This window comes from Aulonocara stuartgranti, assembly GCF_965226115.1.
Source record: "Aulonocara stuartgranti genome assembly, chromosome: 4".
NCBI lineage: Eukaryota > Metazoa > Chordata > Actinopteri > Cichliformes > Cichlidae > Aulonocara > Aulonocara stuartgranti.
In genome coordinates, this window is record NC_138942.1 from 33019786 (window position 1) to 33033611 (window position 13826).

General features: G+C 39.9%; 1 protein-coding gene across 3 annotated transcripts; it reads right to left on the reverse strand.

Moving 5' to 3' along the window:
• Window positions 1-663: 663 nt before the first annotated feature.
• Window positions 664-13382, reverse strand: LOC309704671 (T cell receptor beta chain MC.7.G5-like). Of its 3 annotated transcripts, XM_082530011.1 has the most exons (7): window positions 13297-13382; window positions 12912-13205; window positions 3443-3499; window positions 1971-2318; window positions 1856-1879; window positions 1653-1759; window positions 664-876 (listed from the first exon to the last, which is right to left on the reverse strand). In XM_082530011.1, exons 1-7 carry the CDS (start codon window positions 13340-13342, stop codon window positions 850-852), a joined length of 903 nt encoding a protein of 300 aa, XP_082386137.1. In that variant the 5' UTR covers window positions 13343-13382; the 3' UTR covers window positions 664-849. The 3 variants fall into 3 exon arrangements, 1 of the variants encoding a protein (XP_082386137.1); XR_014276326.1 differs by lacking the exons at window positions 3443-3499; window positions 12912-13205; window positions 13297-13382 and adding an exon at window positions 4236-4853; XR_014276327.1 differs by lacking the exons at window positions 3443-3499; window positions 12912-13205; window positions 13297-13382 and adding an exon at window positions 2804-3430.
• Between the last annotated feature and the right edge of the window lie 444 nt (window positions 13383-13826).

Genomic DNA, 13826 nt, shown 5'->3' on the forward strand with positions numbered 1-13826 from the left:
AGTTAGTGTGCTTGGTGCAGCGCTGCAGAGTGGGGAGCTGGTGCACAGGTGCGTGTTAATGCTTGTGAAGGTTGCGGTGAAGCGGAAGTCTGCACCTCTGAAGCTTCTCAGCAATCTGCCGCTCGCTCGTCTCACTCTGTGACCACATCCTGTGCTCTGCTGTTGCTCTCAACGCCTCCGTAAGCTGTCATGACCTGGTTTGTTCCTCACAAAACAACAGCTTCAACCTCCGTCTCTGGAGAGAGGAGAGTATTGATTTCCTGTTCCTACGAGCTGTGGTTGACTCACATTTTACACACATACTTCAATATGTATAGCCCTCCACCTACTGTGAAAAAAACACAGCTTTACTCACTGAGAATGGAAAAAGTGAATCTTGAACAGGTTTTACAGATAGGGGAACATGTCACAGTAAAAATGGCCCAATGTTTTTGAGTTGGAGTTCATAGAAAATGGAAAATATAAGGGTGAGTTCTCAGAAACCCAACAGATAACAGGGTGCTAAAAATAGTTCCCTGCTAGCCATGCAGTGTAGTGAAGGCTCAGACATAAATGAATAATACCTGAAACTGCACCTGATGAGTAACTGTATGTTGTACTGTCAGGTAGAACTGCCTCAGACTCATATATGAAAGAAATAAACAGTTGTGTGTTTAAGGAGTACTTTTATTAAGAAGCAAACTGAGCACAAAGCACTTACACAAACTAACAGAATAATAACTAATAACAGCACAGGATGTCCACTTATTTATATACTAAATGGAAGAAAGTCAAATGGAAAGCAAAGCTTTAGGATACTGTGAATGTTTTTGTTTTCACAGAAAGCAGCTCAGTCGTTCAGCTCAGCTCTCATTTCTCTGGTTTTCTTGAAAACCCCTGTGAAGACAGGAAACACGTTTTCAGTTTACAGAGTTGCTCTTTAAACAAAGGTTTAAATGTAAAGCCTCATGTCTTCAGTGAGTCTTCACTAAACAAACTGACTATAAAGAAGGCAAGCTTCACCTTCCTACTAATTTTTAATTATCAATCAAGCACAAAGAAATTCAGAAATGACGTGGATGTAAAGCAGTTTTCTTGGATACACTAAATGATAACTATAAGAAATCCTTTTCAGAGCTTCTGTGGTAATAATGAGCACTTTGTCAGAGTTTTTACATATATATTACCACCGGTGCTGAGATTACTGAGAAAATATTATTACACTAATTTTAAAAGTGATTGATTGAGATATTTAATGAAAAATACTGCTGGGGTGACTGAAATATTGTCATGGAGAATCTATAAATCTATAAACTTTAAACAACATCAACAACAAAACCCCTTCCTTGTTATTTTAAATGATACCTTTATATTCATTAGTTTTAGCTCATTGGCTTTTAAAATGTTTTCAATAGGTTTTAATTGTTGAGTGATAGTTGCTGAGAAAAAAGACATATTCAAGATAAACAGGCTAACTGATGTTTTTCTTAGCTGCTAATTTTTACGGCGGTCTAACAAATCGATCCTGCATTACATTTAGATTCAGTTTCAGACAGGTTCCTTTGGAGGAAGAAGCACGTGGTGCTGTTAAATGATTGTTTTGTATTGAGATATGTTTCATATAACGACCACTGCTCGTGGCACAAACAGGAGCTGGATCGTTTTGGACCAACCTGAAGTTTCCACACCAGGATGATCACAAAGAGTCCGTAGATGCTGCTCTTGATGATCAAAACCAGATATGACAGCTTGGCATTGTGGGTGGTCTTCAGATACTTGTCTGCACAAAATTGTAAGATTTGTATTATTTTCCCAGCTCAGTATAGAGCAGACACACTGGGTTATTGTTATTAATAATATTATTAATAATATTTACTTCTTATTGCTGCAGCTCCTGGATCTAAGAAAGAGAAAAACGATTTCTTTCAGTGAAATCAAGTCAAACTATTTCAGATGATTTTGACACATTTAAAGATTGTAAATGAACGTACTTCGAATGCCTGCGACCCAGCCTACACGAGAAACCGTCTGTTCCCCATCAAAGAAGTCGACGGTGCAGGTGAAATTCTTGCCTGGTTTGAACCACTGTGAAAATAAGACTCTCAGCCTGCTTGTGATGCGGTAGTGGGTACCATTCCAGTGGGCAGAGTGATCGGTGGCGACGCCATCTTTGACGTCCACCCCATCAATCTGCCAGGACACATTCACATGGTCCGGGTAGAAATCAGAGGCCACACACAGCAAGGTCTTCTTGTTTTTCTTGTGTTTTTCATTTTGACACTCCTTTGTTGAAGGTTTAAAAACTTTCACCTTTGGTGGCTCAACTGTTCTATTTGGTGCTGTGGGACAAAGAGAATCGAATCATTAGAATGCAAACAGTCTCATTATTCCCATTTTGAATACCCAAAGATAAAAAAAGTAACACTTGTAAAAAAAACCCTGCTTCATCATTTTCTTTTGGATTTTTGGATCTTTTGGAAAAACAGCAGGTGATTACTGGGTAAAAAGAAAGTAAAATGAAATAAATAATGGCGTAAGGTGTTAATATGTAAGCTTCTGACGCCACATCTCTTTTTTTCTTTTTTTCTTTTTTCCAAAATGCTGCTTTTGCAACATATATCTTAGATATAGAAGACATTTGAAATAAATTTCATGGCACATTGTTTTAAATCCACAGCAACATGTTTATAACTTTGTGATTCTGTCTACACCCAAATATGAAAAACGACATTCAAACTTTGCTCTTTTTACAGCCCTAAACGTACATTAGAACTTCTCAGAGGTTCTCGGCAGTGGAAGAAAAAACATGCATAAGGTTTCTTACCCAAAACTGTCAGTTTGGTGCCAGTACCAAAGTAAGCAGGGTTGTAGTTTGCCACACTGATATGCAGCGTAGTAAAAATTGTTTGTGCTATCAACAGCTGGAAACGATCTTTTTTTTCTCTTTATGAAAAATTCTAATTTCTCCAAATTTACTCTTCATAACAAAACCTAATTAGACAGATTTTAGATTTTAGACAAAGTCAGGAACCTTAAATGATGCTACAGTAACTCAACTTACTTACAGTTAGGTTTTAATTTATGGACTATTGCATGATAAAATAAATTTGTGCCTGTTAAAATGTTCTATTTTTGCACCTTACCTGAAACTGTGAGTTTAGTTCCCAAAGTGAGCCTCGGACTGGGAATACGCAGTCGCTCACAGAGCTGATCAGAACTCCATATAGCCACAGATAATCTGGGCATAGAGCCAATTCTTTTATAGCTGCAGCACTTTGCTGAAGACTAATCAGCACTGACACAAGACTAACTTTGTGCTTTAATAGCTTTCACTTTTTAAAAACAGCTTGAATATGTTTATGGCTGATTAATAAAACCACCCAAAAAGTGAAGCACACTTATCACACATTATTTCTATCATATTAAGACGTGCAGTTTGAGTCTTCGCTGCAGATTATCTTACCTAAGACGGTCAGTTTAGTTCCAGCGCCGAAATAAGCCTCGCTGAATGAACACAGAGCTCTCAGACTGTTACAAAAACCTCTTCCTTGTCTCTTGGGGCTCCTCTTTGCAATTTATCAAGCTTTGTCATAGTTTCAGACATTGAGCGTTTCATAGAGATCGACAGTAGTCGACAGCTAGAGTCTGCTAAGGATCGCCCTTGAAACGGCAGCAACAGGACACATTTTTATATAGATATATATATATCTATATAAATATAGTGAGTTTTATGGCTATTATTGCATCGCTCATTACCTGAAGGTGTCATTCAGGCTTTTGGGTATTTTGCCATCAGATGAAAAACAACCATTAAATGATATTCTGATTTATATTCTAGTTCTTTCACTTTATTTCTTAACTAAAACAGTCAACCTGGTGCCTCCATCGAAAAAAGCCTCAAAAACAAAACCACCAGCACAGTAAACTGAACTTTACTCCAATCACCTTAAACATGCCGGATTTGCTTTCTTTTGTACACACAGGCTAATATCCAAATACTTTCCAACATCTACACATTTGTAACGCTTCCAAAGGGACGAGCGGACGTTTTACTCACCGAGAACGGTCAGTTTTCTGCCTGCACCAAAATAGGCTTCGTAAGTAGCACTGTGGACCAGCTTAATATCAAATAGCACGGAGCTGGACCAGTAATAAACAGGACCACATTTTTGTAGGTCACTGCTTCAGCCATAGTCTAAACATTGCAAAGGTGTTTTTTTTCTCAATGAACAGAAAGTGTGAGGGCCCCAACTTACCCAGAACAGTTAGTCTAGTTCCACTTCCAAAGCAGGCTTCAGCTCCAGTGTCACATTGAACGCATCCTTTGTGAAAAAGTAACCAAACAGTCCAGAGCAGGCACTTGAAATGAGACTAAATTCCCACTAAACACTTGGAATTTTAGCAAAGGACATGTTAATCCCACCAACTGAGTTTTAGTTAAAAAAAAAGATGAGTGAAATAAACTCAGAAGCTGCACTGTGTTTAAAATTTTATTGAATTCTAAACAAATTCCCTCACTAATCATATTTCTGTGCAGTAAGAGCAGGGCTACCTGCACTTTTTAAAATACTGCTCATTTTATGCTTGTCAGGTGTTGAAAATAATCTGCAGAGCTCCTCGCTGTGCATTTTAAATGCAGGAGGTTTTTGTACGGCGGCTCTATTGGTTTGTATCACCGTGCCCCCCCTGTCCCCACAGTGAAAAAGCACTAGACAAAAACCTGACTTCACTTTGCTGCTGTCTTTCCTCCCCCCACCCAGCATCTCCATATCTCAGCCTCCATCTTTCTCTGTTGGTGGATGAGAGCAGCTGTGCAGGCTGCCTGGAGGCCTGAGGTGAGCATGAATGCTGCTATTTCTGTGACTGCTAAGAAAAGACGCACAAAGAAAACGAAGCCCGTGTTTCTATATACAGTAGCTGCACGGTGACGTCTTCTCTGGTCACACCTCTTTATTTCCGCCCAGTCAGTATAAAACTGGAGGAAATCAGCAGTTCCACATCATCATTGTGATAATGTTTCCCAAATTACAGTGATTAAACCTATGGTTTGACACCCCTACAAGGCTTTTAGATGAATAAAAAGGAAAGCGAGTATATGATCAAACTTATCAGATATGAAGGGAAACCCTTTCAAAGTCAATCGCAGTCAAGACAACATTTTGTTTGCTTTCTTTTCAGATTGTTCATCCTGACAGAATTACACACACTGCTGTGGAGGCTCAAATTATTCACTTTACTGTTTTCTAACCACAACTAAACTTTTAGATGGAAAATAAAAACATATCAAACACATTAATACTGATGTTACTACTAGTGCCACAATCCTAAAAGGAAAAAAAGGTCTTATGTGATTTTGTAATCAAAAAATATAAACGTAAACGCGACATGAGAAATAAAGTTGTGGGACAACTGATAAAACATTTGTTGTTCTTTCTTAAAGAATTTTAACAGTGATGCAGTTGGACCTCAGATCATGCTTAAGCACAAAGTTAAATCAGTCTGGTATAACTTTAGACATAAATATAATCTGAGATCGGCTCATTGAAGGGTCATCATCAGCATGATTTTTCAGACATATGTAACCCCAACTTCAGCCAGCAGAGGTCAGGCTGTGATCAACTTGTTCTTAAACAAAACAACTGTGTGCTCAGACAGCAAACACTTAAAGAATAAGAGAAAAAGAAACGCAGAATAGCAAAATGCAAGATATGTGGATGCTGAGAAGCTACACTGTACGGGACACTGCTCCCTCTGTTATAGCACCTGTGTACTTATCTAACTGATCAGCTTTGTGGTACTGCAGACACGTCAGCGAACTGAAACAGATACGTTTTTATGACTTCATGGATCAGCGACTGCTCCTCTGCTGCTGATCAAGTTTTGCTTCAGCTAAATTTTTCTAGAAAAAGCTCTATGTGGTAAAACCAGAGAACATAGTCCAAGCAGCTTGTACTTTTGGATTACCCCACCATGTCAGAAATCTAAAAACCGCAGAGCAAACTAAAGCTGATAAACAGATAGCTTGTGACCTTCGATTTGGAAGGCAGCGTGTGGCAACTAGAATATCAATCATGCTCAAAGAGAGACGAGAAGGATCAGAGATTATTTTCACACTTTAGTAATTTTTGATAAACTGGAAATGTAAGTGAAAATATTAGCTAATGTCCCATTTCAGCGTTTTTAATCACGTATTGGTTTATTCATATTGTGAAATGTCTGTCTGTACTGTGCTGAGGTTTGCAGTCAATTACTATGTTGGACTGCAGCAGAGCAGGCTAAGGCTACCTTAGCCCCACCTAACATCAGTTTAAATGCTGATTTGATTCATTCACTAAATAAGACCTTTGCACTAGTTCTATAGTGTCAAGAGGTGAAAGGTTAGGCATGATGGCTCGGGATGTCTAAATCCAAGACGTAGTTTGGTATCAGCAGAGAAAGCCGGCTGATCTCTATGCAAAGAAAAATCTACCACAGAAGAATGAATTGTGACTGAGGGTTCCCCCTTGCTAATTTCCACTTTAACCCATAATTGTCTTAATGTACACAATTGCACGTATAGTATAAAGTACTTATTTTATCATAGTATACACAAGCAGGAAGATCATTTCAAAATTGGAGAATTACTGTGAGGTGTAACAGGTATAATTTATACACAAGGACATCATCTACCAGGGTTTCAGTGATATTTCAACTGAGGAGCTGAGCGATTCCTGAGTGGCAGTGAGGGGATGCTGTCATTTTCTATTTCATTTCAACTTCAACTGGTATGCAAACACTGCTGCAGGGACTTTTTCCACACTGTGGAATTGTTTTTAGGCAGACTAGAGCAAATGTAACATTTCAGTCACGAGATGGTCAGCTACTGTAATCCGATTACTTTTTTCAAGTAACGAGTAAAGCAAGGGATTACTATTGCAAAAAAGCAATTAGATTATTGTTACTTTCCCGTAAGCTCGCAGTGTTACTGCGTTACTAAACTGTGATTTTGTTTTTGAGAGTGTCTCATGACATTGACGTATGAGGCAGCAACAGACGTGTGCAGATTAACAATGAACAATATGGAGTGCGGGAGAGAGTACGACCATGCAGCGTTTAAAGCTTGGAAGTACTGACATTACTTTGAGTTTGATTCTGTAAAAGTGGCAAAAACATTAGCGTCCGCTGTTACTCTGAGTGGGAAGAAAACTTCTTTCTTGAAAAATTAAACTTCAAATCTGAGTACGCGCCAAGCACGCTACCACGGGAATGTGAAATTCACAGAGAAACCCCCGCTGTGATGACCGCTGCTGCACCGGCAAACCTCCATCCGCCCCGCTCCTGCTAGGTGAAAATTAGATTTAAGAGCGACAGGACTCAGAGCTGCTGAGTCTTTGATTTTATTTATTTTCTGCTGTGTTTTACTTGCATCTATTTGAAAGAGGGAGTGTAAACACAAAAACATTATCTTATTTTATATGCTGAAATATGCAGAAAATAGGTTTAAATGTTAAATAATTTCTGCAAGTCAAAGACAGCTGCATATAATTAAATTTTTGTTTAATGCAATGTGCATAAAATTAAAAGATTAAAACTCATAAAACAATTTTAAAAAAGATGTTTTCATTTGATTCAATTTTATATGGATTATGCAGGAAAAAAATAGATTTGGGCTGAAAGGTCTGTTGTTTTATTACATATTCAGGTTGCGTATCATGTTTTTAAAAAGTAACTAAGTAATAAGGTAAGTAATTACTTTTGAAAACAAGTAATCAGAAAAGTAACATATTCTCTTGGAGAGGTAATCAGTAACGAATTACTTTTTTAAAGTAACTTGCCCAACACTGGTCACCAGTCTTTGTTAGGCCTCCCTCCTGTTATTTTGTCTTTGTGCTGCTGTTATTTTTTATTTTTTTAAACTTGTGCTTGATTTTTACTTTCAGTTTCGTGTTTGTGCAGCGCCTTTTATGACTTTTGATATCACTGAATGTGTTTTGTCATGTGACTACCTGCAGGTCTGCCTTGGATTTTTGTCTGTGACTGTTTCAGGTTCTGTCATGGTTCGGCTGTGTACAGGCAGGAGAAGGACCCAAACGCAAAACTCACGACAACGAAATTAAACTCAAAAAGCTGCTTTATTGCAGAATGGCGTGGAAAACTAAACTGGGACATGGATGACTAACACACATGGAAACACAGCCATGAGGGAGACTACGACACTGACAAAGAGAAACACAGGGCTCAAATACACAGAGGGATAAGGAGGGAACAAGACACAGAAGGAGAGCACAGCTGGGAGTAATCAGGCCGGACGAGACAAGGGAAGCAAAACTAGAAATACTGACATGAGACACGGACCTTCAAAGTAAAACAGGAAACACACTGACTGAACTCTAGACATGCAAACTTAACAGCAACTGGGGAGACAGAACATAGGAACCTGAAACATGGCACAAGAACGTCACAGTAGACACAACATGGAACACAGGGAAGCCATATTACAAAGCCAAAGAACTAAACCTATGATAACCATAACTGAGACCTAGGGAAACAAGAAACAGTACAAAGGACTCAAAACATAAACCATAATATAAAAACACAAGATCTCTTCAAAATAAAATAGGTAACATAATGAGACGCAGACATGACAACCAGAACTTGACAACGTAAGACACAGACATGAAACATATGAAGAGCAGGGGAGACTTAACATGGGTTGGAAACACAAGGGGGAACTAATAAGCAAATGAACATAGGAGACCTAAAGAGCTTAAACATACTTTAAACATCAAAATGAACTAAAACTCAAAACACTGGGTCATAAGACCCAGGATCGTGACAGGTTCATATTTATATTTAGTGCTGTAAATATAGCAGGGTTTTGAGGCATTTTAATGCAAACATAATATGCACAAAAATGGCCTTATGTAATGTATAACGCTTGATTCATTTCAATGTGTAACAAAATATATGAACAAAACTTTTCACAACAGTACATTTAGAGAAAAAATAGTAAAATGATTAAAACAACAGTAAAAAAAATTGGATTACAATTTTCTACAAATTACATAAATAAACAAAATTTCAGTCTCATAACAAACAGGATGCTGAAATAATCTATGTATCTTAATCAGGACAGAAAAATTATAGATAAACTGGAAATCTGAATCATGTTACCTTCAAATTGTAACAAATTCAAGAGCCTTATTTTCTATTCTTTTCTTAAAAAATTAAGAAAATTAAGAAAAATACTACCATTACATTTCTAAATTACACTTTTAAACAAATAATTAACTTAGAACTTAGTTCCTCCTACGCCGAGCGGCGCATCGGGCAGCTAGTGATCTCCATCGATGTCGGTCAGCAGCGACTGCTTCGAGCTTCGTCCCAGGCAATGTCGACAGTTCTCAGATCGTCCATAAATGTTCGACGCCATGTGGTCTTTGGTCGGCCTTGCTTTCGCTTGCCAGTGCGTGGACGCCATGTCATGGCAATCTTAGCTGGGCGATGAGGGGGTAGGCGTAAAATATGTCCCGCAAAGCGAAAGCGCCTTTCTGCAACAACATCGGCTAATGGGCGGGTGCCTGCTCTTCGTAGGACCTCCTCATTTGTTATTCGGTCCCGGTAGGAAATTCTCAGGATTCGCCGCAGGCCACGTTGTTGAAGCACATTCAGGTGTTGAATAATTGCACTTGTTGAGCGCCAGGTTTCACTAGCGTAAAGTGCAGTAGGGAAGACGATAGAGTTCAGTAGTCTGATCTTGACCCTAACATTCAGGGAGGTCGAGTTCCAAATAGGTTGGAGACGTTGCAGGACACCAACTGCCTTCCCTACTCTGGCGTCGACATCCTGATCAGATGATTCGAGATGATGCTGCCAAGATATGTAAAATTCTCCACCTCTTCAGCACGTTGTTGGTTGATCATGACAGGAATGCGGGCACGTGCATAGCCAACTCGGAGTACCTTGGTTTTTTTGGCGCTGATTCTTAATCCAACTTTCGTTGCCTCCCTCTGCAGGGCCGCGGTCAACTTTTGGAGGTCTTCCTGAGTCGAGCCCAGCACCTTCCAAACAAATAATATACAAATATAATCAAATCTAATATATAATTTAAAGACAAATTCTTAAAGTCAGGCCAAAGCTTTACTAATTGAACACAAAGAGTTCTGACAAAAACAAACATCTGCAGGGAGACTGAGTGAGCTGCTTGTCAGCCGTCGACCTGCTGTGATGTTGGGGTTGTTGATGAGCCACAGAGTGAGTCTGTGCTACTGTGGCAGTCTTGAGGCACAGTAATACACAGCTGAATCTCCAGGCTCCACTCGCTTTATGTGCAGACTAGAATTACGCACCGCAGGACGTGACATGAAGTACTTTGTTTCATTAAATGGAGCTTCAGTGGTTTGAATACCTTTATTAATAGAATACGTTAACAGCTGCATTTGCCTAAAGTCTGTGTGTTTGTACCAAAACATGTATAAATATTCATCATTGTCCTGTTCACATTGCAGCGTCGCCGATTTCTCTCCTTCACGGCTCAAAGTAAAAGGTGGTTGATATATTTTCACACTGCAACAGAATCCTGGACAACGAAGAAAACAAAAAGGTTAATTGAAGGGTTTGGTGTAGAGATCAAGTCAAGTAAAACAAACAAACAAAAACAATTTTCTTACTTGAAAACAGGAGAAGTGCTAGAGAGAAGAGCTTCATGTTCATTAGGGTTCATCAAAAGGAATGTTCACATGCTTGAATGTTTCCTGAGTTTTCCACGAGTGCTCCACCCACAGTCACTGAGAACAGCTACAGCCCTGCCCATGGTGGCGTGGCCTCTGTGGGGAGGCTGCTGACTGCTAATTCAAGTCATTATAAAAGGCTAATTAATAAGCAGAAACCCTTTAGTTCAAGTTCAAATTAATTCCACCTCAAGGTGCTTTATATTGCAAGATAATAAGCAGTAAGCCAGAATAATGACAGTAATGGATTGGCCAGAACAGTCTCTGGGTACGAACCCTGCTGAGCTGCTGTGGGAACTGTTTGACATACTGATGGTAGGGAGGACGCTCCAGGAAGGCAATCTTGTGGGAGATGTTCCAGGAAGTGTGTGGTTAAATGTCATCAGATTACCTTAAAACATGAGCTGTAATGTGTAGGAGCTGCCAGACTGTAACTGCTGCAAAAGGTGGTTTTTGAAGTTTGAACAACGCGTTTATTCATTTATTCCTTTTGAGCAGTATTGTATGTATGTGTATATATATATATATATATATATATATATATATATATATATATATATATATATATATATATATATATCTTAAATCTTTGTGAGGCAGAGTAACACCATTGCTTTTCTTTTTTTCACTGAAGAAAAACATTATAAAGTGCTTTTTGGGTTAATTGTCCAAAGTACATTGTTGTTGTGCCATGACTGTCATCTCACAGCAAGAACAATTCGGAGATGGATGTGCTGGTCCTCTGCAGCTGCTGATATAAGTGCACTCTGTGGTAAACCTGTGATCGGCTGGTCCTCTGTGTACTCAAACACTTCAGTGCCCCCTCAGTCGCTGCCCTATAGCCCTAGTTAGATACAGAGTTAGTGGACTGAAGAATGTCCTTTTCCTTTTCAACCAAGTTCCAAAAGTTTGTTTTTGATGGCTTCATAGGATCACATTCTTCAAGATCGTCTTCTACGATACTGTAGTGTTTGACCCAACACACTGTATTACTTTGAGTAGTGTTTATTGCAAATCGCACAAAATGCTTTCTTGACAGGTTTGGCACCCACTTCAGCTTTTCAGATGGTCTCCAGCACTCACACCTCCTTCCCCAGGTCTCAGGCTTCACTCTAGAGGGAGAAACCTCGCTAGTGGAATCCCAGACACCTGTCCCTCCAGCCTCCTTGGCACTCCCCCCTTGAGCTCACTGCCCTACTGTTCCCCTGAGCCAGAGACGACACCTCTGCCACAACTACATTTTTGTCCAAATGTCCTTTTCCCCCCTAAGTGATTTATGATATTTTATTTCTTCTTCAAATATGAAAAAAAAACCCCAACAAAAACAGTAGGAGATGTCTTTTCCTTTGTTGCCTTTACTTTATTATTATTTCTGGGACTGTTATTGGTGGGTCTATTTTACAATATAAAGTGCCTTGAGATGACTGTTGTGATTTGGAACTGTATAAATGAAATTGAACTGAATTATTACCTTTACTTTACCTGCATTTATCTCAAATCTATTATTGCAATTCATTGGAAAGTGGGGTCTTTTATTTCTTTAACTTAACCTGATTCTGTCACAATTACTAGGTAGGACTGAAGTGCAAGTGGAATATTTACATATGTACAGTGAGAGGGGGAAGAGGGGTCCAGAGATTCCGTAGGCAGGTCCAGGCCTGGAGAACAGACATGCTCACACTCACTCCACTCGTGAAAGAAACACACTCGGTCCAAAAGATCCACGCTGTGCCTCAGTCACACTCTCACTCATCCAAAAGGGTTCCAGGAAAGGCAGGCTGGGGTCCAGGGTACAGGGGAGACGGAGAAACAACGATTAGCCAGAGAACCATAAGCACAAGGAAGAATACAACAGAGAGCTGGGCTACACTAACTGAGAAGAGTACAATGATCCAGCGAAGCCTTAAATTAGATCAAGGCAATCAGCCAGGATGAGCAGGTGAGCAGATAAAGGATGGGAGATCCAGGGAGGCACAGGTATCCAGACGCAGCCCTTGTGGAGAAGGCGAGTACCACCACCAGAGCACATTCTCTGTGCTGGTTTGTGTCTGACCTCCTGCTCTCCTCATGTGCTTTGGACAGGTCAACATGGCAGCTCCAAAAACTTGAGTGATGAGAGATGTCGATCTCTACAAAACTGTTGCAGAAATATGCTGTCTCGCACAGCATGGCTGCACAGATGGTTTTAGTAAGTCTGTGTCACTGAACCACATCACTGTGTACTGGCAGCGCAGAAATACACAGCTGAGTGTGACAGTTTGACACTGGGGAGGCTCAGAGCTCCTTTCACTCTGGTCTCTCTCAAAATCTCGGTGTGATTCTGAAACGCCGGCTCATAGTCGGGTTTGTTTGTGCCATAGCTATATCCAATTAAGCTCATCGCTCCATAATCCCTTTGCTGGTACCAGAGCATCACGTATAAACTGTCATCATCGTGGCTGCATTGGATTTCTACTCTTTCGCCTACGTTGACTATCCTGGACTGAGGTTGCTGGAATGTCACACAGTTGGCTTGATCTGCAGGAAAGAGATTTAAAATGTGGTTAATACTAGTTGACAAAAACAAGTAGAAAAATTCTGAAGGTTGTTATTGTTGAAGAAAAATTACATGGAAATAAGAGCAGAAAAAAAAGTGTGATTCCAGCTGAACACATCTTCGAGTATGAGACCGACTGCCTATCTTCTCTGCTCTGTGAAGACATGCTTCCTCTGACGTAAGAGCTGAAGAAAAGAAGACGACACTGAGGGACTTTTTGTGAGGGAGCAGTATTAAACCACACCCCTGTGTGCTGGCAGAGTAACAGGTTTGCTGTGGGAATAATCAGAGCTCCTTTGACGTTGTCTTCTCTTTCAAGCTTAAATTCTTCTTTATATTGACGCTCGTAGGTCGGGTCTCGTGTGCCATATCCAAACCCAATGAGGGTCATAGACTGACTGCCTGTTCTTTGCTGGTACCAGAGCATCACAAGGCGGGTCCCGTCACCGTGGCTGCATGTATGCGGACCTTAGAGCTCACGTTCACAATCTGAGGAAGACTTTGATTAAATATGATGCTGCTGTGGATGTTTGGATACGATTATTACTGCAGTACAAACAAAGAGGACAGTTATAGGTTTATGTATGAGGGAATGTGAAACT